Below are 26,733 nucleotides of genomic sequence, written 5' to 3' on the forward strand. Positions count from 1 at the left end.
GTATTCTACTAATATTAATCACTTTAGATAACTTGTTGTGTCCTTAAATGTGGTTAGGATGGGTGTTGATCTAAATATGACATTGGGTATGGATCTTACCATCACAAGCCCAAATAAGTTGGGGCTTAAGTTCAAGAACAATAATGCTTTGTTGAATTATAAGGGGGAAGTTGAGGGAGAGTTTCTGATTCTGAATAGAAGATTGGTGCCAATGATATTAAGCCATAAATGTAACTATCACGGTGGTGGCAGATCCCTTACTCTTGGTTCTCATTCTAGTCTTGATTCAACAAAGAAGAAAGGGAACTTGGGTTTTAATCACTTATTATAGATCATTCAAAAAGACAATAGGGGTGGGGTAGATCAAGTTGGGGTTAGAAAGGCAGAGACTAAATCTTGTTTGCCGGGAGTTAGGGTTCGAGGTGTGTGAGAATTGAAAAGAAAGGGAGAAAAGATAGCAAGCAATAGTCTATCAACTATAGGTAAGGGGGGATGTCACTAGTAATATCATTTATATTCCTTCTTCGGCCACCAAGTCTTCTTTTTGCAATCATGAGACTTGGGAATTAGGCTTAGCGTGGGAGGTGGAGTAAGGTTTAGATTGAGAAGAGAGTGAAGATGGAGGCTTCTTGTTGGGCATTATGGAAACAATTGAGTTTGAATATTTGTGTTGTTTTTTCATCATCTAGATTTGAATGATGGATTTGATGTTGGTATCCTTGATTTTGTTTGTGTTCTAGGTTGGTAGGTCATTTTTTTTTATTTTTCACTTTTATTAAAATGGTAACTAATTTTTAATATTGAAAATATAAAATTAATATTTTATTATTAATTTTATTTTTTTAAAAAAATACTATTTAAAATTTTTTTAATAAAAAATTAGATTATTTGAACTTAAATAAAAAAAAAGTGTGATGTAATTTAAGTAAAAAAGTTCAAATTTAGCTAATGCAGGTTAGTTTAGTTAGTGAAATTCAATCAAGGGTTTCATTAGATTAAGATTCGAGCCTTATTAACCATCCTCTTGATGGGTGATATGTAAATTCTACTGCAATCTCTCCTGACGTTGGTGGTATGAAATTACCTTGGACTGGAAGAGCCTCCCCTCATCTAAACTTTTTGGTAACAAAAAAGAAAAAAAAAAAAGAAGTTTAGATTTTAACTTAGTTCCAAAAGTGTATGTTTAGGATGAAAAGCTTTAAAATCTGCACTATGCTGTGATATATTACAATTTTATTTTTATTATTTAAATTAATTTTAATATTTATATAAATTTAAAATTTTTAATTTTAGAGTTCATGTTAATTTAAAATTCTTAGTTTTACTTATACTTAACTTTAATTAAATATAAAATTTTACAAGAAATAATTAACTAAAATAAAAAATTAATAAGTGAAAAATAAACAATTAATCTATAACTTATAATCTATAATATAGATAAATATATGAATGGAACTTAAGATTTGAATCAAATTTTTGCTTAATATTTAATATTAGGATTGGATTTATTAATAAAGAACTATTTTATTTTATTTATATAATTATGAATTATTAATTATTTAATGTTAGAAACAAAACTAATTAAAGTAGGATTAGATCTATTATTTACATAATTATGGACGATAGTGACACGATTCAATTGTGATGATATTTATATATTTATTTAAATTATTATATATATTAATTATTTGATAGTTCTATTTTGTGTAAAATAAAGTTGATATGGGATAATAATAGAGATGGATACCCCGTATATACTAATGAATGAAAAATATGGTGGTTTGGTTTTTTCACTTATTGTTATCTCTTCTTCGAGAAGCAAGAAAAGCAAACCATGTGCCTGCTTGAAAAATATGGTGGTGCTTGAAATATATGGTGGTTTGCTTTTTTCACTTATTGTTATCTCTTCTTCAAGAGTTAAGTTAGGCTTCTTAATTATGTAATTACAAATATGTATTTATGTATAATTATGAATCTAGCTAGATTTAATTCATGTGCCTGCTTGTATTTCTTCTTATCATTTGTAGTTGAATGCTTATTTTATTTTTTTATATTTTATTAATAGATGCAAAACACTAAATTAAGATAATATATATGTTTAAATATACTCTAAATACAAGGTATAATAAAAATAAATTTATAAAAATTTAAATACATAGTTATGTTATGGTCATTTCGTATTATAACAAAAAATAATTAAATTTAATTAAATATTTAAAATTAAAATACTACAATAATTATATATCATATAGAAAATCAACATAAAATTTATGAGATTGTTTTAAAGACAATTACACGTTAATGAAAAACTAGAAAATAACAAAAAAAAATATTTTTTAAATTGCTTTTTTAAATAATATTAAATTTTTTTCTTAAAAAATAGTTTTGCCTCTTTAACATAGTAATGGACACTAACAAAAATTCTTTTAATTGATACAAGACTAAATTTTAAAAGGTTTGAACTTTGAAGGAAAATAAAAGAGAATTTTAATCATAACTTTGCTTTTCCATAAAATAAAATTTATTTTGTCAATAATTATTTTTAAATAAATTAATATAATTTAATTTAATAACAAACGTAAAATATATATTAAATGAATAAAAAATGTTGAAACAATATTAAAATAATAAGAAGAAAAGGGATTAATTGAAAGTTCAGAAAATCATTATTTTAAAAAATGTTTCATTAAATAAAAAAAATAAATAATTTTAATTTTATTACAACTAATAAAAAAACCACGATTTTTAATTTTTTTTTATTTTCTTTATTTATACATATTATAAATTATGTATTTATAAAATATTTCAAAATATGAAATATTAAATATTAGATTAATATAATAAAAAAATATTAAATAATATGATTAAAGATGTTTACCGTTTCAAATCTAAAACATTATATTTAAATATATTCTAAACATAAGGCATAATAAAAATAAATTTTCAAAGATTTATACATATAAGGGTATTGTGTCATGATAATTTTGTAATATAGTAGTAAATAATTAAATTTAATTATCTATTTAAAATTAAAATATTGTGTATATCATATAAAAAATTAATAAAAATTTACATATATAAAAATAAAGTATGAAAATATAAAATGAGTATATATAATGTGCAACGTATATTAAATTAAAAATTAGTAAGTAGAAAAAGTGTCAAAAATATTGCTCATATATCAATAAATAAATAAAAATTTAAAAATTCAATAAATAAAATAAAATGCCCAAACAGAAATTTAAAGTGAACTTAAATATTCTTTCTAATTGAAGAGGAAAAAAAATATATTACAGCAATTCAAAAGATTCCAAAATATCTTGTGTGGAAAATAAAATAAAGTCTTTGTTTTAAATAATAATAAAAAAATAAAGATACCGAAAATAAATAACTATAAGAAGGTTAAATAATCACAACACTGTTATTAAACAGCTAATTACACTGTTATTAAACAGTTAATTACACTTTATTATAAATAAAATTATTTTAAAATTATGTCAATAATAATAAATACTAAATAATTTAAAATAATTAAAATGAGAAAAATAAATTGAATTGATTATTAATTACTTAATTATTATTAGATTGTTAAACTGCTAAAAACGTATAATTTATGATCATATAGAAAAAGAAATATATTTTTTTATGCGTTGAGAAATACAATCTCGATTATGTAATCTTGCTTCTTTTAATTTGAAAATTATTTTTTTTTTTCATAAAAAAAGGGGGGGGGGGGGGGGCGCCGCGCGAGAGAGAGAGAGAGAGAGGCGGAAAGGCAAAGCGTCTCCCCTTTTAGTAATATATTATATAATAATACTAATAATGTTAAAAAAGCCCAAAAAATTTATTTCGGTTAATTTAAGTTGGGTCGATATTTTTTTAATTTTCGAATATTTTGGCCTAACCATGCACAAGCCCACACTGGAATTTATTTATATTTTAAGGGTTTCCAACCTCCTTTTACTTGGAGAGAAAGCATTGAGTGACTACCACTGTTAACAAAGTATCTCTGCTCTGCGATTTTACAGTTTCTTTCTCCTTTTGTTTATCAGCAATCCTTTTCAATCTCATTCTTTTCAATGGCATTGGGGTTTCAAGAACAAGACACTATTACAACAAGAAACCGCAGAGTAAGCAAAACAATTAAGTTTTCTAATCATGAAAGAGTAGAGGTAATGCCATTCTTATCTTACTAATGTTCTTTTCTTGGTTTTTTTTTTTTCAGGGTTTATTATTATTATTTGAAAGTTTTTTTTTAAATATATATTTTTGTTGGTTTTGTTTTGATTTCAATTTGTTTTTCATGTTGCTGTATTTGTTTATTGAATTATGGGTTCCATGTTAAGTTCCCAAAGATATTTTCAATTTGAGTGGAGCTGCATTATGGTTTTTATTTGTTTACTCCATTATAATTGTCTATCTGTATCTCTTTCATGTTCTATCCGGCATGCATGCGAGGCTTGATTGGAGTTTCTCTTGATTAGAGTTTCTCTGTTCTGTAAAATTGTAACATAGAATTCTCCATATCTAAATTTAAAAAAAAAAAAAAGTTTAATGGTTCCTTGAAATCAGCCATTAATTTTTGTATGGCTTTCTGTTCAATTGGGATATCAACCCTCCCCGAGCCCATAAATGTGGGATGCTTGGTGCATTGGGTCACCCTTTTTTATCTGGTTAATTTGGATATCAAGTTCTGGTCAGGAGTCTTTCTTTTCATTTGCATTAAAGCCTTTATTTCCAGACCTTTTCTTAGTGTTAAAATTTTAAACTTTGTAGGTAAGGAGTGTGGAAGAAGGGTTTAAAGGTTCATGGCACCCAGGAACTGTTATTGATCATTTTAAAAATGGCTGGGATCTCAAATATGTTGTCAAATACGATCGTATACTTGTGGATGATGGGTCTGACCATTTTATCGATGGTGTGCATGTTTCACAGCTTGTGGATGAGAATGATCATACCACTGCTAACCTGTGTGATTATCGTGGTCGCATTAGGCCGTTACCACCCCCACTTCAGTTTGGCAAATGGGACCTCCATTATGGAATGTGTGTGGATGTGTGTTACAATGAAGGTTGGTGGGAAGGTGTGGTTTTCGATCATGAAGATGGTTCAGAGGAGAGGAAGATCTTTTTCCCCGATTTGGGTGATGAAATGATGGCTCCCATTGATGATATAAGGATTACTCAGGACTGGAGTGAGGTCACAGGAACTTGGCAGAGTCGTGGGAAATGGTTGTTTCTTGAGGTTATTGAGGAAAATGAGCAAGAACACTATGTTCCTATTTCTACAAAGCAACTTTGGTATGATTTGCGAGAGAAAGACAATTTTAATAAGCTTGGCGAGTGGATTTCTTCTGATAAAGATTTGTGGAAAAATTTAGTGTCAGAGGCAATTGGTGATAACCTTGAAGTTGCTATGAATCATCTTTTCCAGGTAATAGGCCTTCCAGAAGATGTACAGAGGCTGTTGGAGTCTGTGAAACCTTTAAATCATATTAATACAAATCCTGAAGCAGATTTGGCCCAAAATCATCATATGCCACTTGTTCAAAACACATTAAATCGCAACATGTTCTACCCCAAATCTTCTAGCGTGCATTCTGTTAAAGAAAGGTCTAATGTGCACCAAGTAGAATGTCTTTCATTGAATGATCGGTTAGCTATGAGTCTTCTGACTGAATCAAATGTATCCTGCTATGAAAAAACAGCATGTGTGTTACCTCAGGGTTCATCAGTTTTGCCTTCTAAACAGGATGGAATTTTTGTTGCTAATTCTAGAAGCATTGAGGAAGGTTTTTCCAGTTACAATGGCAATAAAATTAATGGAAGTTCAAGATGCAGAAAATCCAGTTGGCTACCTGCTGGGCCAGACCTGGTTCCTGGAGCTGAATTTTGCCCAGATGCTATTACAAAATATGTAAATATGTGTGGAAAAAGGCCTCAAAGTTCATATCTGCGTGTTGATGTTAGGAAGCATCTTGCGTATCTGAAGTGGAAAATTGAGTACTTGAGAGAAAGAATGATTAGACTTCGTTACATCTCACCTGATGGGAAGGTCTTCTACTCTCTTCGTGAGGTCTGTTTAAATTTGACTAAATCTCATGCAGATATTCTTTCCTTAATGTCCCAAGATAAGGATACAAATCTGTTTAATTGTCCAGCTAATTCGCCTTCTCTTCTTATTGAACAACCACCAGAGACTCAGGAATATGGTGTTTCTTCTCAGTCAGATATAGTTGCTATCAAACCTGAATATTGCCCTGAAGCAGCTGTGGACTGGTATAAATTTGGATATGAGGTGAGACTAAGGAGCAAGATGAAGAAAGAAGATATAACACAAATGACCATGAGAGCAAAGAAGCATCTCTCAGCTTTGGGATGGAGTTTTCGATATAAGATCCATAACGGCAAGCAGGAGTTGTACTATATATCACCAGAAGGGAGATGTTATAATTCACTTCGAGCAGCCTGCAAGGATTCTAGAAATGAAAGAGCTTCCTGGGGTCCTGCTTCTACAACTACACATCTTGAAAGGAAAACTCTTAGCAAGACTGTAGAGATACAGTCGGCCAGCAAGAAAATATCTCCTGCTTTAAATAAAATGCAGTTGCTGAAGCTTGAAAATTGTTCTGCTCAGACTTCTTGTATCTCAATGTTAAGAAAAGTTGCTATGCATCAAAAATTAAAAGTTGGAGGGACTAGAAAAATCCAAAAGAAAGGAAAGGAAAAGTCACATCCTGCATTTTCCTTAAATCAACAAAAAGCCATTTCAGACTATTACAACTTCCTCTCAGAGATGAGGAAAGGAAGGAAAACTAGACGTTTGGCCAAATTAAAAAATAATAAAAGAGGTACTTGTCCTACTCGTGTTCTCCGATCAAGCAAAAGAGTGCAGCAGGTTGTGATCCCTAATCCCTCGCATCAGAAGCCTCGGACTGTCCTGTCTTGGTTGATAGATAACAATGTTGTGTTGCCAAGGGAAAAAGTGCATTATTCTACTTCAAAGGGTAGGCATCCAATTACAGGTCGCATAAATCGTGATGGGATCAAGTGCAATTGTTGTGGGGAGGTTTATGCTCTAAGTGACTTTGAATTTCATGTAAGTGGCAAATACTGCAGACCAGCTATCAGCATCTTTCTGGAAGATGGAAGGTCTCTATTAGATTGCCAGATGCAAATAATGCATGATGACATTCAAAATTTTGCTGCGGAGCCACCTGAAAGGTTGAAGGACAATTGTCATCAAGGTGAGAATGATCACATATGTTCTGTTTGTCATTATGGCGGTGAACTGATTTTATGCGATCAATGTCCTTCCTCATTCCATAAAAGTTGCCTTGGTATGGAGGTAAGTCACTCGATTGGTCTTTAGTTTGTACTTACTAAAACTTTCTAGAATTTCCTGTTCTCCATCTCTTCCCTTCATAATTTTTCATTGTATTTTATGATCCAGATATTTGACTTCTCATATTTGACTAATTTTCTTTTCCCTTTCGTTATTATTTTCCCTTTTGGCCTTCCATAGGATGTTCCAGATGGAGATTGGTTTTGCCCATCATGCTGTTGTAAAATCTGTGGCCAAAACAAATTGAAAAGAGACACTGTATTTTCTTTGGATGATGATCTGGTTCTTTGTTGTACTCAATGCGAGCGTAAATGTTGGTCAACTGCATCTCTTTTTAGCTTAGCTAATAATAAGAAAATTTTTTCAATTGAACATTTGGAATTTCTTGTGCTTTTTGCCTATTTGGTGCAGATCACATTGGATGCCTAAGGATTAGAAATGAAGATAGCTTGGAATGCTTTCCCAACGAACATTGGTTTTGCAGCAAAAAGTGTGAAGTGGTAACAAAATCTTCGTCTCTTAATATAATTTTTGTTACAAGTTTTGTGTTAATTATTTTTGCTTACAGAACAGCAATCAGGAGCATCTACTTCATCTATGCTCAATTCAATTTAGCATTATAGCATTGTCAGTGACTTGTATCACTTTCGTTGTTTATAGTTTTTGGAAACTTGAGCTACGACTTAAAAACTCATCCATTGCATTCTTTTTCCCTGCCATGCTTAGCTGCATCTATGTTTACTGCAATGAGTATTCTCAATCTATTTCCAAATTGTTTAATGCATGTTAGGAAAAAACAATTAGAAGGAAAATGAACTGTTTTCATCACCTTTAATTTAACAAGGTAGATATTTTGCACATTGTCAGTGCTGATATCATCCCTTCAAAGAAAAACAAATGTGCATTACCTACGCAGTTGATGAAGATATGTCCAGGGAAAAATCATTGAATAATAGGCCTGCATCCTGCAGTACATTCAGAAAGCTAAATTCTGAAAAGTAAGTTTATGCTGCTTCCTTAGAAATGTTATCAGTCCATGTTGTTTGGGACAAGACAAGAATAAGTATTTATTATGCTCCTCAGTTATCAATTGAGAATTGCAATATAGCCTTTCTTGCAAGATAAAGATAACATGTTTTGTTCTTTACGGAATGCATTTTTCCTCTCTTGCTTTATTTCTTGTTATGGCTATGGCCACTTTCAGTCTCTTTTATTGGGTGGAAATCATTCTTAACACCCCTTAGGGCTTATCAATTAGTAAACAGAGGAAATAGAACAGTGAAAGAAACTAATAACTCAAGCACATAGTAATGTTAATCTGGTTTGGCTTTAAGGCTTATGTCTATTAACAAATTTGCTTTCTAGCCTTTAGCCCACTACACCAAAATCTCACTTTCACAAACACTTAGAAGATTACTTGTTCTAACTTGTGATTCACTCTCAATGCAAGACATGCTCTTTAGCTATCCAATTACATGTATTTGTAGGCATTGAAACTTAGCTCTCAATTTATGGGTGACCTGCTTTCCACATTCATGTGTGTTCTCTAGGCTATGAAGAATTGTTGTCTAGTTTACCAAACTTGTCACCAAATTAGTTTGTGGTCACATAGCATACAACTGTAGCTTGCTCTGCCACAAAATTCTTGCTTTATGGATTTTGGGCCCATCAGATTTATTAAGAATCCCACATCTAACAGGAACACCAAGTGTAAAGGGTATATAAAGGTGAAAGGCCTACTAACTAATTGGTTAGTTCTAACGTTTTAGCTTGGTCGAAGCCCAAGTAAGCCAAAATTTCATACTTCATGGATTCTATCCTCCAGCCCAGTTATTCATCACTAGCCTTCAATTCAAAATTCTAATATGATATCAGAGTGGGTCAAGCCTAGTATCAGTTGAATTTCCCGGTGTTCTTGCTGCATTTCCATTTCAGGCTTGTCTAGACATCTATTAGAAACAACTAAGTGCATTGAAAATAATCATCAACAAATATAACAAATTAATGAAAGCCCAAAGTTGAAGTTAAATGACTTGGACCTCAAACATTTAAGTGAACAATATTGTAGAGAGAGATGATTCTCCTTAATTTCAATTAATCTGTACATGGGTATATATATACAATTGATTCCTATAATTGTGTTCTACTAATTAGGAAAAAATCCTAAATAAGAAATCCTAAATAGGAATACAGAATACAGAATATACAGAGAAATAATATAGTGATTGACTTTCCATAACACTCCCCCTCAAGTTGGAGCATAGATGTTAATCATGCCCAACTTGTTACAAATGTAGTCAATCTTAGCTCCATTCAGAGCTTTTGTGAAAATATCTCCTAACTGCTCTCCAGTTTTGATGTGTCCTGTTGAGATGATCTGTTGTTGAATCTTTTCACGAATAAAGTGACAATTAATCTCAATATGTTTGGTCCGCTCATGAAACACCGGATTAGAAGCAATATGGAGAGCAGCTTGATTATCACATTACAATTTCGCAGGCAAGGAGGTCTTAAAACCTGTCTCATCTAGAAATTGAAGTATCCACATTACCTCACATATTAATTGTGCCATGGCTCTGTATTCGGATTTAGCACTAGATAGAGAAACTACACTCTGCTTCTTGCTTCTTCAAGACACCAAATTTCCTCCAACAAAAATGCAATATCCAGTAGTTGACCTCCTATCAACCTTAGATCCAGCCCAGTCGGCATCTGAAAAACATTCAACATTCAAATGCCCATGATTACCATTAGAGCAAACCTCTTCCTGGAGCGCCCTTCAGATAATACAAGATTTGTTCCAAGGCTTCCCAATGAGCAACAGTTGGGGAAGACATAAACTGACTTACCACACTAACGGCATAAGTAATGTCAGGACGAGTGATTGTAAGGTAGTTTAATTTTCCTACCAATCTCCTTCATCTCTCTGGATCTTCAAACAACTCACTATCCCCTGCTAACAGTTGTAAAGTTGGAGTCATTGGTGCACTACAAGGCTTAGCACCTAATTTTCCTGTCTCTGTCAATAGATCGAGGACATATTTTCTTTGAGACAAGAAAATACCCTTCTTACTTCTCATAACTTCGATACCCAAGAAATACTTTAACAATCCCAAGTCTTTGGTCTGAAACTGGGTTTGGAGGAAGGTTTTAAGAGATGAAATTTCTGCAGAGTCACTCCCAGTGATGACAATGTCATCCACATAGACTATCAGAAGAATTAGACCAGCCTCAGATTGCCTATAAAATATTGAGTGATCACACTTACTCTTTTGCATACCAAATTCCTGTACTGCTTCACTGAATCTCCCAAACCATGCCCTAGGACTTTGTTTCAAGCCATAAAGAGACTTCCGAAGCCTACAAACTTTACCCAACTCCCCCTGACCAACAAATCCAGGTGGTTGCTCCATATACGCCTCCTGCTGAAGATCACCATGAAGGAAAGCATTCTTGATATCCAATTGATGCAGGAGCCAATCATATGTAGCTGCTAAAGAGATAAACAAGCGAATAGAAGTATGTTTAGCTACAGGAGAAAAAGTGTCAGAGTAATCAACCCCATATGTCTGAGCATATCCTTTTGCTACAAGATGTGCTTTTAACCTAGCCACAGAACCATCAGGATTTACCTTTACTATAAATACCCATTTGCAACCAATAGCTTTCTTACCAGTGGGCAAAGGCAACAATTTCGATGTACCATTAGTATCTAAAGTCTCCATTTCCTCTTTCATAGCATCACACCAGCCAGGATGAGACAGTGCCTCACCGACAGTATTAGGGATAGGAACAGAGTCTAAAGAAGTAACAAAACACCGAGAACAAGAAGACAATTGATTATAAGAAACAAAAGAAGAGATAGGGTAAGTACATGAACGCTTACCTTTACGAAGAGCAATGGGTAAGTCTAGATCAGAATCATGATCAGTATGAGATACAGGATTTCCCAACGAAGTAGCTGGTGGAGGATCTGAGTCAGGAATCTCCAATCTCCTGGAATAAATATGAACAACGGGAGGTCGAGTAGGTCTAGAGACAGAAGGAATAAGCTGTGGGAGAGGACTAGACATTGGTTGGACAGTATATATTAAGAGATCATCCTCCTCCCCGTGACTCTCATATACAGATGATTGAGAAAAAAATAGAGTGGACTCAAAAAATGTGACATCTGCAGAAACAAGATAACGATTAAGAGTAGGAGAAAAACAACGGTACCCTTTTTGGAGCCGGGAGTACTCAAGGAAGACACATTTGAGAGATTTTGGTTTCAATTTAGTAACCTGTGGACGAATATCACGCACAAAACAGGTACAACAAAAAATACGGGGTTCAATAGGGAACAAAGACTTTGTAGGAAGCAAAGCAGTATAAGGAATATCCCCATTAAGGACAGAAGACGGCATACGATTGATCAAAAAACATGCCGTAGAAACTGCATCCGCTCAAAAGTGTTTAGGAACTTTCATCTAAAAAAGAAGAGCACGAGTTACCTCAAGAAGATGCCGATTTTTTCTTTCGGCCACGCCATTTTTGGATGGGGTATCCATATAGGAAGACTGATGAGGAATACTATTTTGTGTCATATAAGACTGAAATTGTACTGCAAAGCATTCTTTGGCATTGTCACTTCTTAATATGCGCACAGAAATATTAAATTGAGTTTTGATTTCATTACAAAAGGCACAAAAGATAGAAAACAACTCAGAATGATTCTTCATTAAATATAACCAGGTAACACGAGAGTAATCATCAACAAAAGTAACAAAATAACGAAATCCAGTTTTAGAAGTAACAGAACAAGGATCCCAAACTTCAGAATGAACTAACTCAAAAGGGGATGAAACCCGTTTATTGACTCTAGACACAGAAGGCAAACGATGATGTTTTGCAAACTGACACGACTCACATTCTAGTACTGATAAGGACTGAAATTGAGGACACAGCTTCTTTATGGTAGACAAAGAAGGATGACCCAATCTACAATGAGTTTCAAGAGGTGTTAAGGTACTGGAGCAAACAAGCGACCGCGGTACATGATTTTCCAGAATGTAGAGACCACCTGACTTGCGTCCTCTACCAATAATCTGCTTCGTCGTAAGATCCTGAAATAAACACTGGTCAGGAAAAAAAGAAACAGAACAATTTAAGGTACGAGTAAGTTTACTAATAGAAAATAGATTAAAAGAGAATTTTGGTAGACACAAAACAGAAGACAAAGAAATTAACAAAGTCGGGTTCGCAGTTCCAGAACCCATAACACAAGAAGTAGAACCATCAGCTAAAGTAACAGTAGAGGAAGTGAGATTAGTTTACTAACAGAAAGTAGATTAAAAGAGAATTTTGGTAGACACAAAACAGAAGACAAAGAAATTGACGAAGTCGAGTTCGCAGTTCCAGAACTGATGACACAAGAAGTAGAACCATCAGCTAAAGTAACAGTAGAGGAAGTGAGATTAGACTGAAAAGCAGATAGAAGACTAGAATTACCTGTCATGTGATCTGTCGCACCAGAATCAATAACCCATTTGAATGAGGAAGACACAAGGCATATAGTGTATTTACCTAACTCGGCGATTGCAGTAACAGGGGAACTGGTAGGCTTTAGAGATGCCTGATATTGGAAAAATTGTGCACAATCCTCTGCAGATACCAAAATAGTTTTCTCAGAGGAAGATACTGTAGAATTCTCTACTGCCATATTTGCCATCTGTGATCGCTGATTTTTCCTCTGAAGTTGCGGACAATTATATTTTGTATGACCAGGCTCATGGCAATAATAACAAATAACTCCTCTTGAGTCCTGATTAGATCTAGCCTCTCCATTACACTGATTACTTCTGTTGTCTGTAATTCATTCTCTACTTCCTCTTCTATTACCCTGTTGTCCATTTGGATTACGGCTAATAAGAGCACTACTGGCAGGCTGTGAAGATTGGGTACTCTCTGTACGAAGGACCTGTGTGAACGTTTCATGCAAAGAGGAAATCTCAGAACTGGATAGAATCTGAGATTTAGCAGTCTCATACTCTGAAGGAAGGCCTGCAAGAAAACTCATAACAGCCAGTTGCTCCCATTGGGCCTGCTGAGCTTTCACATCAGGACTAAAAGGCAAGAATACATTAAGTTTCTCATATACCCGTTTAAAATCCATAAAATAAGCCGTGAGAGACTTATCCTCTTTCTCAGCATGGTAGAATGCCTTACAAACATCATAAATACAGGAGATATTCCCTTTACCAGAATACAGAAAATCTAAGTAATCCATCAATTCCTTAACAAATTCACAGTGATTAATTAAACTAATTAACTCACTGTGAATTGAGTTCCGAAGCTGCAAAAACAACCGAGCATCCTCCCTTAGCCAAGTTTGTCGTGTATCATCAGTGGGTGGATCTTTGGTGATCATCCTTATCAATGCTACGCAAATAGACCCTAACAGTCTTACTCCACTTCAGGTAATTCGAACCATTAAGTTTGTGTTCCGTGATCTTAGTTATCACCGGAATCACATCAGAAATAACATTCTTATTGTCTGCCATTTGTTGAGACAAAGAAAACTAACCGAAATGCTAATCCAAAGTGCTTATAGTAGCAAAATAACCCAAAATCACAAATCAAGCAAATACCGAAATAGGATCTGAGAGCCAAACCTCAGAAGTCCTTTAATGGTGTACTGGATCAGGCAACAGCACACAGTGGTGGAATGAGGGGGTTGAGGCGACGCCAGCGATGTTGATCGGGGTCGAAACGGCCGGTCGGCGGCCAAGGTCTCTCCTGAGCTGGGTGGTGAGAACAAATAGTCACCCTAGATTGATGACCTGCTCTGATACCATGTAGAAAGAGATGATTCTCCTTAATTTCAATTAATCTGTACATGGGTATATATATACAATTGATTCCTATAATTGTGTTCTACTAATTAGGAAGAAATTTTAAATAAGAAATCATAAATAGGAATACAGAATACAGAATATACAGAGAAATAATATAGTGATTGACTTTCCATAACAAATATTAAACATGGATGAGCCCCCTTATTGACTCACTTAGGGAAAGAAGCACGATTTTGTTTTCTAGGCTAACATGACTCACATTCTGATTCTATAGAGGATAATCTAGAGTTGGTCATTATCCAGAAGAAGTTTTGCGAAGCCATCATCTATCAAGGCCAAATTCATCTATTGCTTCAACATGGTTCTCCATTCCAGTATTGGGCATTCAGACAGCAGGTCAGACCAATTTGATAAAAGAATCTTAAACTTTTGTATTTAAAAGGGATTGAGCAATGTAATTAAAATAACAAGGGATACTTCTCATTGCATTTCAAATTTTCAGAGAATGTACAAGAGAATAAATAAGGACTCAAATGTTAATTAACTGCAAAAGGAAATTACATAGACCAGTCCAGGAGAATACGTCCCAAGCAAAACACTTACCCCCCTCCCCTTTTGCATAGACGTGTCCTACCTTGCAAGAATTTCTCCAACAGAAAACTTCTCCATGTTCTGCTGTAACGGACTCTTGAGCAGCTGGGATTTTCTTATTTTCTTCATCTTTCTTTGCTCGTCTAGAAACCCGGCAGCTGTTTTCTATGAGGACCTGCAAAATCTGTTATTATTTTATATTATTTTGAGCAAGCTTTCCTGGTTGCATTTGTAATTATTGTATTGCCCATGTGACGATAAATGGACATTATCAATTAGCATGTTTCCTGTCAAGATTTTAAGTCAACTCAGTGCCTATCATGCATGCATATTCTTCTTATAATGTGCTCTAGGGCTCCATTTCTTCAATGTACTGCTAATGATTGTGTGATTATTGCAGATTTTCTTGGGCCTCCATAAGCTTCTAGGAAAACCAATTCCAGTGGGTTCAAACAATCTTTCTTGGACACTGTTAAAATTCATCCAGTCTGATAGTCAGAAACATGATTCTTCTGATATTGAGGCCCTGACTGAGATCTACAGCAAGCTCAGTATTGCACTTGATGTGATGCACGAGTGTTTTGAGCCTGTTGAAGAACCTCACACCAAGAGAGATCTTCTTAAAGATGTTATATTTAGTAAGGAGTAAGAATTTTTATCTAGAACAAATTACCTTACTGCTTGCCATTTCTGTTAGGAACTTAATTTATTTTTTCTACATTAAAAGCAACTAAAAAAATCAATGGTATAGAGGAAGACCAGTTATCAATAGCTAAAAATTTTCTTCCCATCTTTTTTTTTCCAATTTTCTTCCTTTCTTTTAATTAAAAAATCTCCTTTTTCCTTCTCATTTCCTATGTTTCTTTTATCTTGTATAATGGACACCTTTTCCACTTCATTTATTGATAAGCAGATTGGTTGTGGGTTCTTTGTGCATTGTAATTCATATCCCATTATCATTTGATTTTGAGGGTGAGGTTTCCTATTACTGGTGGCAGCTGATGGCCAATTTCTCTGGTCCACTTAATAATGGCTTGGGTGATGTGGTTTTCTGGTTCAGAATCTTGATCTAGGCCTGATTTACTGCCATGCCTATATCTAATCTGGTTGATTGGTACTATGATGTGTTCTTCAGTTTTTTTTTTTATTTTTTTTTATTTTTTATTTTTTATTAATTGTATGAGAAGGTTATCAAAACAAGAATATTAATCGTTAGTTTTTATTTTATTGGTTCTAGTATTTGTAGCATAATATAGTTGCTTGGCTAACACCACTAAAGGAAAAATCTGGGATTGTGTGGGTTGGTTTATGTTTATTTTCAACTTAGGTTGGGTTTTGCATTAAGTTTTAAGTTAAATTTTCCTCATAAGACCCTTTTCAGTTGGATTATACGTAGCCCTTATGATTGGCAAAAGTCATCTCATATTGACCTCGTGTTCTAGTGAGAGTCTTAGGGTCTTCTGGCCGCCTCATATTGCTTATTAGGGGTTGAAAAAGGAGAGTGACATATTTGACTAGATTTTCTTGTGCTAATGATAAGCAAAAGACTTGGACACAACTTCTAAAATTGATGCTTTCTTAAAAGCCCTATATTCCGAATGTCAAGGTCTTTCTGCACTTTCTTCTTCTTTCAAGTGACAAGCCCTGATAAAAAAAACATACTAGATTTCCCAGTTTCCTGGGATATGATTATATTTAAAATTCACTGGGAAGGCCTATTATGAAAACAATGATTTCCTTACAAAAAGGCAGGAGTCTCCTGTTGCTCATGTTGTGCTGAAGTCTCATGTCTTCCACATCAGTATTCAGGGATGCTGGGGGATCTAAGCAGCTTTAGAAGCACATGACTAGCTGAGACTTCATCATGTCATTGGCTTCAATAACCTCCTGCCAGTCTGCTGGAAATCACTATCGTTTGTTGCACCTCTTTTGCAGTGTTTCATTCTTAATGTTCAAGTTATCAGTAATTTAGCTTGCATTTTTTGCTTCTCTATTTCATATATTTGAGTAATACATCTTGTCTATGTTAAGGTCCTTGGATTTTTACTTGTACTAGAAAATGGGTATTGTACATTTCAGTTTGATTCTTGTTATTCCATTTCCAACTTTTGTAGGTCAGAACTCAACCGTCTTAACTTTCGAGGATTCTATACAGTACTTTTGCAAAAGGATGATGAATTTATTACAGTGGCTGCTGTGAGGTAAACTGTGTTAGATCTCATTGTCTAAAAGATTATAAGCTGCACAATGTCAAAGATCTTTCTTGTGCAGTTTTATTTGTGTTGTATTTTTGTTTTGGTAGATAATGGGACATTAACAGTTTGATGTAGAACTACAAAGAAAAATCGAAGGGACAAAGAAGTAAACTCTCAAATTCTATTAATTCTCAATTGTCAATATCAATATCAATATCAATAATAATAAGCTCTAGTAAGATACTTAGATGGCATAGGTATTTATAGTAACTAGTCTTACTAGTATAGGATTAGAGTTTGACTAGTACTAAGATTAGGAATACTTGTGAGAAAGGTGTTTTTTCATTGATTTCTGAATATGTTATATACAAATATATATATGTATGTATGTGTGTATAGTTGTCTCCTATACTTCCTATACTAATTAGGAATTCTACATTGAATTGGAATTCTATATTGATTAGGAATCTTTTCTAACAAGGATATCCTATAGGGATTGACTTCCTATAAGGATTGACATCTATAACACTCCCCTCAAGTTGGAGCATGGATGTTAATCATGCCCAACTTGTTACAAATGTAATTAACTCGAGCTCCTTTCAGAGCTTTTGTAAACATATCTTCTAATTGCTCTCCAATTTTGATGTATTGTGTTGAGATGATCCCTTGTTGAAGCTTTTCATGGAAAGAATGACCATTAATTTCAATATGCTTGGTCCGTTCATGGAACACAGGGTTAGAAGCAATATAGAAAGCAACTTAATTATCACACTACAATTGCGCAGGCAGAGAGGTCCTAAGGCCATCTCATTTAATAATTGAAGTATCCATATTATCTCACACATTGATTATACCATAGCTCTATATTCCGATTAAGCACTAGATCGAGAAACTAAACTATGTTTCTTACTTCTCTAAGATACCAAATTACCTCCAACAAAGACACATTATCTGGTAGTTGACCTTCTATTAGCCTTAGACCCTGCCTAGTTTGCATCTGAAAAACACTTAACATTCAAATGCCCATGCTTACTATATAATAAGCCTCGCCCTGGAGCTCCCTTTAAATAACATAAGATTTGTCTCAAAGCTTTATATGAGCAATAGTTGGGGAAGACAAAAACTGAGTTACCATATTAACTAGATATGCAATGTCACACCTTACCCCTTTGTAAGGCATAACATGATCCCGTAGAATACCTAATGAACTACCGAACTTCACCTACCGATAACTCATTAAGTACCCTACAAGGGATTTTAAAACAATTTTCTTACTTTTGTTAAGTGGTGAGCATTTGCTAGTTGGTATCAAACATTTAATTTAAGTTGGAAGCTAGTTGAAATTTTTGGCCCATTTTATTTTTCCGCAAATTTTATAAAAATTTTGACAGAGTTCTGTCTGTATTTTGAGAAAACAGTTCTTCAAATAACTGAAAAAAGGCACTTCCAATAATTTTTCAACCATTGCTTCAAATTCATACTCAATCTCAACCAATTTCTCAACACATTTATCAACTTTCAAATTTCAAATCCACTATTCAATGATCATCAAAATACTAGCAATCCATTTCATTCAAATTAAATAAAATAGTTCCATTCATATTTCATTAAAGATAATTTATATACACCATTGCAAAGAAAATTTACATCAAAAGAAATTCAACTAAATTTTATTACAAACTTTATACAAACTTTGTACAAGCTGCTCAAGACCGAATTTACATGTCCATACATTTATGTGCAATACATACATTAAAAGAAATATTTACAGTCAAGGTATAAATTATACCCGATAACTTCAAGCTGATAGATCCTCAATCCTTAGCATTTCATCACGCTTCCTCTAGTCTTTAAATCACGAATAATACCATCACGAGTACTAGGACTCAGTGGTGCACAACATACTAAAATAATCTTTATGTAGAATTTAAATCACATTTATTCAAAAATTGGACTGAACATGAATTATGAAATTTTTAATGCAAACAAGTTCATTTCGAAGTATCAAAACACATTTTACAAAACCCACAGTTATATCATGCCATTCGAAACAAATATAAACTCAATAGCCAGAGGCTAAGGAGAAATCACTTCACAAGGCTAGCTAGCTCAAATATATGGATATCCATTCAAGTTCCTCTTCTACTGGCACACCTCAACACTTCACCCAGAAAAGGAATCAAAATTCGAAACTGATTACCCCCACTAGTAATGCTAGTGAGGTGTTCAAATATATGGTCATGACATTGTGGTTTCAAAACTTATCTTAATAATTTGTTAAACATTGCCATTTCGAACATACACAATAACTTTCAGCAATTTAGATCAAAGCATCATAAATAATGCACAATTCACTTTTCAAATTATTCAAAACAATAATTTACAGAAATTATACGTTGTGCACAAACCTCAAGCGAGTCGCCTCTTGGCCTTGACTCGATTCTTCGAGTTCTTTCCCGGTGTTCTTTTCAACTGAAACACACAATTTCACAGTGTTTCAGTACCATAACTTAACATACATCCAAAAATAAATTTAACTTCACTTTTACCTAGCTCTAATGTGCTAAACTTGGCATTCTTTAAATTTTGTGTTTTGGGGTTACTATTTACTACACTATTCAAGTCAAATTGTTGACTTTCTAAGGCTTAATAGGTATGGGAATTCCAACTTCACCCACGTACCACATTTTAGTCACTAAATTTATTGGTTTTGGTTGTTTACTCAAATTCTAAGTCTTTTAGGCAAATTTGATAAATTTTCAGTTTTGGTGTCTAAGGTTGCACTGTTCCATTGGTTACTTTATTGTTGGAATTTAACAAAACTTTCTTCATAAAAACTGTTCCCTATTGTCTTTAGTTTATTCTCCTTTTTGAATCACTCCAATTGGAGTTTTGTAGCTCAAGTTATAGCCATTTGAACCATGGCTGCCGGATTAGATTCAACCCAGATTTTCTGGGCAATTTTTGGTGCTGGCAGTTTTAGGTCACCAACTTGGGGTGGCCAAATGACTTCGTTAATGGCATAATTTGGGTTTGTGTTCTTCATGAAAGTTTTAGGTTTATATCTCATCTAACCACTGGTAAAATTTCAGGTCATTAGACCTGCCTAGCTCAAGTTATGGCCAAATGAACAAACACTGTTTATTTGGTCGGTTTGTACAGGGCATACTGAGATTTTCCAAGTTTGGTCAGTTTGTTCACTAGGTTTTGGTCACTTTTTGGGCATGGTTCCTAAATGAAAATTGTGTCATTTATTGTCTATTTTCATTACCAATTGGTCTCATACCAATTGGACTTGCAAATTTTCATTTTTGGTCCTTCAAAGGTAACTTGGTCATGCTGCCAGCAGCGTGACCACACTCAATCTGAATTTGCTTTTGATTCAAACACTCCTAACACACCTCATTAGGTCACAATTGACCATTTCCCACTTCAAACTAGATCAAAGACATCATTTAGAAGTTTCTCACATTTTTGTCTCTAAATCCTAATGTCCAAAATCCTAATTTACACTAATTGTTGCATTTAACCAATTCAATGCTTTTAACTATAATCACTCATCTAATTGAGGTTCATATACTCATTCAAATCCATCAAACCATGCAAATCACACTCCCCATCATGCTGGCCGAAATTTCAGTTTAGTCCTCCACACATATTTTATTTCATTTCATTAGTTTCTAAGTTCATTTAAGTAACTAAACATGCATTTAAAGTAGAAAATTGAAAGTTAGCATACTAACCTTTCTTAGAACTTCAATTCCTTCAAATCTCTATCTTTTGTATTTCTTTCCTCTTTCAATCTTCTTCTCAAGTGATTAAAACAAGCTCTAATAAGGTTTTTATGGAAGCTATTAAGGTTTAGTGAAGAATTTTAGGCTTGAGTGCAAGCTTTGATGGAGGCGTAACAATGGAGAGGGAAGAGAGATGGGAGACGGCAACATGTGAGGAAGATGACTTTTTGTCTTTTTTTTTTTCTTTCTTCTTTTATGTATTTTGTCTTATGGAACACCCAAAAATCTATTTAATTAAATTTATTAATTATAAGATTTATGGCATCATGCATGATGTCACCTCCCTTCACTTTTTCATTTTCTCTTTTTTTTTTTTTTTTTTTTTTTTCTATTAGTTCTTTATTTAATTCTCGATTCCGGAATTTTCTTTTCTCCGATTTTATTTGACAGTTAGGTTAGGAGTCAGCTCTCGGGGTCAATTGACCAAATTGACTCTCGCCGGTTCAACCCGGTTTACAAATAATTTAATATTTCTTTCGGCTCCCTGAGCTAATTATTTGACTGGCTTAAAAATTCTTTTTCGTGATTTTCTCTTTTCCACTGTGTTCGTAATGGTCCAAAGGACCGCGGCGTCACATTTTACGGTTCGAAATTTGAGTTTAAATCGACTTCGCAGTCTTTCCCGAGAAGGTCACCCATCGCTGTGACTCTCGGCTCGTTTAACTTCTTATATTATGTTCTTCCTATTTATACTTAACTAATTGACAATTACTAATTATTTGTGTTTATGGCTTCTCTAGTTGTCTTAAGTGTGGTTCTAATCCCCTTAATTATCCGGACCGACACCGGTTACCTGAACAGTGAAATATACCAGGCTATGCAAACGAAGGTGTTACAATTCTCCCCCCCTTAAAATAAATTTCATCTCGAAATTTTACCTGGAGTCAATCTCTGAACAACTGTGGGTGCTGTCTCCTCATGTCCTCCTCTCGTTCCCAAGTAGCCTCCTGGCCCGAATGATGGTTCCATAGTACTTTTACCAACGGTATCTGCTTGTTTCGTAGCTGCTTCACCTCATAAGCCAGAATCTCTATGGGTTCTTCCTCATATGTGAGGTCTGGATTCACTTCAATTTCCTTTACTGGTAGTACATGAGATGGGTCTGATCGATACCTACTCAACATAGACACATGGAAGACATTATGTATCTTCTCCAACTCTGGAGGTAGTGCCAAACGATAAGCTAAAGGACCCACTCTTTTCAGAACCTCATATGACCCAATGAAACGAGGACTCAGTTTCCCCTTTCTGCCGAATCTCATAATTCTCTTCCAAGGGGAAACCTTGAGGAATACTTTCTCACCCACTGCATACTTAATATCCCTTCTCTTCAGATCAATGTAGGACTTCTGACAGTCTGATGCAGTCTTAAGTCGATCTCTGATAACCCTAATCTTCTCTTCAGTCTGTTGAACAATTTCGGGTCCAATCATCTTTCTTTCACCCACGTCATCCCAACACAACGGGATTCTACATTTTCTGCCAACACAACGGGGTTCTACATTTTTTGCCATACAAAGCTTTATATGGAGGCATCCCAATGCTTGATTGGTAGCTATTGTTGTAAGCAAACTCAATCAAAGGCAAGTGTGTGTCCCAACTGCCCTCAAACTCAATCACACAAGCCTGTAGCATGTCTTACCAAGATTTGAATTATCCTCTCAGATTGGCCATCTGTCTGTGGGTGGAACGCAGTACTGAAGTTCAATCTAGTTCCTAGGGCTCTCTGAAGACTACCCCAAAATCTAGAAGTGAACCTAGGATCTCTGTCTGATATGATAGATACTAGCACTCCATGTAGTCTCACAATTTCATCAATGTACAACCTGGCCAATCTTTCTAAACTGTAGTCCATCCGAACTGGCAGAAAATGAGCAAACTTGGTCAGTCTGTCAACAATGACCCATACTGCATCATGACTCTTCTGTGTCCTCAAAAGTCCCATCACAAAATCCATCGTTATTCTTTCCCATTTCCATTCTGGTACTGGTAGTGGATGTAACAACCCAGCGGGTACTTGATGTTCTGCCTTCACTTGCTGACAAGTTAGGCATTTGGATACAAACTCTGCCACATCCCTTTTCATACCCATCCACCAGTAATGCTCCTTTAGCCCTCTATACATTTTTGTGCCACCAGAGTGCATGGCAAAAGGAGACTCATGTGCTTCATTCAAAATGATCTTCCTTAATTCAACATCATTAGGAACACACATCCTGCCCTGGTGTAGCAGTAGACCATCATCTCTGATTGAGAATTCTGGTTTTTTGCCCTGCCGGACTTCTTCCAACAACTTCTGATACTTCTGATCATTCTGAGCAGCCATTCTAATCTGATCAATCAACATTGGCTGTACATGCTATGCAACTGCTGTCTGCCCCTTATCATTAATCTCTAAGCTAGCATGCAATGATCTTAACTCATGTACCATAGATAAAGGAGTAATCCTTAGACTCGCCATAGTCTTGCGACTTAAGGCGTCAGCCACAACATTAGCTTTCCCTGGCTGATAGTCTATCAGACAATCATAGTCTTTTATCAACTCTAACCATCTCCTCTGTCTCAAATTCAACTCTTTCTGGGTACCAAAATATTTCAAACTCTTATGATCTGTGTAGATGTAACACTTTTCCCCATACAAATAGTGTCTCGAGATCTTAAAAGCAAATATTATAGCTGCAAGCTCCAAATCATATGTCGGATAATTCCTCTCATGCGGTTTTAGCTAGCGTGATGCATAGGCAATGATATTTCGATCTTGCATTAATACACAGCCTAACCCATTGTGAGAAGCATCACTATATTCTGTGTATTTTTTACCCGGAGTAGGTAAAGTAAAGACTGGAGCTTCAGTCAAACATTTCTTCAATTCATCAAAACTCTGTTGGCATTTATCCGTCCACTGAAATTTCACATCTTTTCTAAGCAGCTTGGTCAATGGAGATGCCAACATGGAGAATCCCTTCACAAATTGACGGCCGTATCCAGCTAAACCTAGAAAACTATGAATCTCTGTGACATTTCTGGGTGGTCTCCAATTAAGGACAGCTTCAATCTTACTTGGATCTACCTTGATACCCTCTTCTGATACTACATGCCTCAAGAAAGATATTTCTTTCAGCCAAAATTCACATTTCGATAATTTGGCGTATAGCTGTTTCTCTCTCAAAGTCTGCAGTATAATCCGCAGATGTTTATCATGCTCATCTGCACTCCTCGAATAGACCAATATATCATCAATAAATATCACAACAAACTGATCAAGGTATGGTCTGAAGATAGTGTTCATCAGATCCATAAAAGCAGCCGGAGCATTAATTAACCCGAATGGCATAACCAAGAACTCATAATGGCCATTGCAAGTTCTAAAGGCATTCTTAGGAATACTCTGCTCTTGTACTTTCAGCTAATAATAACCTTATCTCAGGTCAATTTTGGAGAACACAGCTGCACCCCTCAACTGATCAAACAAGTCATCAATGCAGGGTAATGGGTATCTGTTCTTTATTATCACCTTATTCAACTGCCGATAATCAATACATAAACGGAGAGTGCCATCCTTCTTCTTTACAAACAACATCGACGCTCCCCAAGGTGACACACTAGGGCGGATAAAGCCCTTGTCAAGCAGCTCTTGCAACTGCACTTCCAACTCTTTCAATTCTGTTGGTGCCATTCTATATGGCGTTATGGAGATTGGGTCCACACCAGGCATAACATCAATCTCGAACTGCACCTCTCTTTCTAGAGGTAATCCTGGCAATTCATCAGAAAACACATCCGGAAAGTCACATACAGTAGGGATGTCCCTCAATGCTGGACTCTCCACTTAGGTGTCTATCACATGTGCCAAATATGCTTCACACCCCTTTCTGATCATTCTTCTAGCAAGTGCAGCCGAAATGATGTTTGATGGCAGTAAATGCCTCTCCCCATGTATTACCACATCACCGTACAGACGGAGACAAAAAGTGACTGTCTTCAGTCTACAGTCAATCATGGCGTAATGCTTGGCTAACCAATCCATGCCCAAGATAATATCATAATCTCTGAAGGGCATTTCAATCAAATCTGACAGGAAAACATGTCCTTGGATCACCAAAGGACAGTCTCTATAGATTCTGTTGACCCGGACCACTTGTCCTAATAGACTAGTTACTAGCACTTCAAAACCCATTTGGACACATGGAACAACAAGTGAACTGACTATGCTAGTACTAACATATGAATGGGTTGAAGCCGGATCAAACAACACAAATACATCTTGATTAGAGGTAGAGAATGTACCGGCTACCACATCAGAAGTCTCAGCCTCTTCTCGCTGTCTCATTGTGTAGACTCTGGCTGAAGCACTTCCTTGTGCTGACTGACCAACAGTGCCCTGACTGCCAGAAGCAGTGCCTCTACCTCTGCCAACTGACTGTGAACCTCTAGGAGCAGGACTCTGAATAGATCCCTAGGCAATAGTAGGAGCTGGACCATATTTAGGAGCACTAGTGCAGTCTTTTGCTAAATGGCCCTTGCCTCCACAATTAAAACAGGCTTCAGTGGCCCAATAGCATTCCCCCATATGCATCTTGCCACAAGTCTCACAGGGGCGGGCAGAATATGAACCCCTGCTCGACTGCTGATCAGACCTAGGGGGTCTCTGTCCAGAAAATCTGCCCCTACCAAATCTTCCACCTCAACCCCTGCTGGGTCCACTAAATTTCTTCTTTTTCCTAGAAGTACCACCAGAACTCTGTTTAACTGATTTTTCCCCTTTGTCTTTCTCTGATCTTTTAACTTTTTCTGATTTTTCTTTTATTAGGGTCGCTTCTGATTCAATCCTTTCTAACTCGAGTGCTTGAGACATGAGTTCTAAAAAATTACAGTGTCTGAATCCCACTACTTTCATTCTCAAACTGGGCTTCAAACTAGTCTCAAATCTCTTGCATCTAGCCTTGCTGGTGGAAAGGAGACTCCCAGCATAATGACTTAAGCTGGAGAACTCCCTCTCATACTCTGCCACTGATCTATTCCCTTGTTTCAAACTCAAAAATTCTTGCAATTTCTGATCAACATATGCATCTAGGATGTATTTCTATCTGAATTCTCTGATGAAGTCATCCCAGGTCAGCACTGGTGGTTCAGCTAAGCTGTGAGGGATGGTCTTCCACCAATCATACGCATCCTCTTGCAGTAGCGACACAGAATACTCAAACTTCAATTCATCTTGGCAGTGCAGCTTCTTGAACACTCTGTCCATTCTTTCAAGCCATTGCTCTGCCTCTAAAGAGTCCATTGTACCCTTAAATTCTGTAGCCCCATGCTTCAGTAATTTATCATACTGTCTAGCTGGAGGCAATGGTTGTGCTACGGGTGTCTGGGGTGCAGCTTGAGCAGGCATACCTCTAGCCATTTGGTGAAACATCGCAGTCATCTGATGTGTGAACTGTGCAGGAAACTGCGGCATTTGTGGGGCTGGTGCTACTGATCCACTAACATTCTGTAGAGCTGGGGCTTCCCCTTGTGCCTCAGCTTCAACAGACTGCTCAACTGAGCGATCCCCTTCTTCCATTTCAGTCTGAAGTTAGGGTATCTCCTGAACAAATAACACAAGGAGATTACCTTCTGTTAGTTCATATTTATGATGTAATGCACTGTATGTAACAAATATGGACATTGAGCAGTTGTACTTAACAAGGAAAAGACACAAAATCTCAAGTTAAAACATACTTCAAAAATTTGTTCTGATACTACTAAAACATGTAACGCCTTACCCCTCTGTAAGGCATAACATGATCCCATAGAATACCTAATGAACTACCGAACTTCACCTACCGATAACTTATTAAGTACCCTACAAGGGATTTTAAAACAATTTTCTTACTTTTGTTAAGTGGAGGTCCTAAGGACTGCGGTGTCATATTTTACGGTCCTCTGTGTTCGTAATGGTCCTCAGGACTGCGGCGTCATATTTTACGGTTCGAA

At 35.5% G+C, this 26,733-nt stretch overlaps 1 protein-coding gene across 3 annotated transcripts in view; it reads left to right on the top strand.

Moving 5' to 3' along the window:
• The first annotated feature begins 3,958 nt into the window (after window positions 1–3,958).
• Window positions 3,959–26,733, top strand: part of LOC131179308 (uncharacterized) — a 43,248-nt gene continuing 20,473 nt past the window's right edge. The window contains exons 1-6 of one of the 3 annotated variants that reach the window (XR_009148307.1): window positions 3,959–4,172; window positions 4,777–7,347; window positions 7,525–7,657; window positions 7,756–7,844; window positions 15,172–15,409; window positions 16,886–16,972. Coding sequence is in view for 2 of the 3 variants with exons in the window: in XM_058145849.1 (XP_058001832.1) it covers window positions 4,080–4,172; window positions 4,777–7,347; window positions 7,525–7,657; window positions 7,756–7,844; window positions 15,172–15,416; window positions 16,886–16,972 (3,218 nt within the window). In the remaining variant the exon portion in view is untranslated. Of the gene's footprint in view, window positions 4,173–4,776; window positions 7,348–7,524; window positions 7,658–7,755; window positions 7,845–15,171; window positions 15,417–16,885; window positions 16,973–26,733 lie in introns of all 3 variants that reach the window. The other 2 variants (XM_058145849.1, XM_058145851.1) reach the window with 2 other exon arrangements.

The sequence above is a fragment of the Hevea brasiliensis genome, chromosome 1 (assembly GCF_030052815.1).
Source record: "Hevea brasiliensis isolate MT/VB/25A 57/8 chromosome 1, ASM3005281v1, whole genome shotgun sequence".
NCBI lineage: Eukaryota > Viridiplantae > Streptophyta > Magnoliopsida > Malpighiales > Euphorbiaceae > Hevea > Hevea brasiliensis.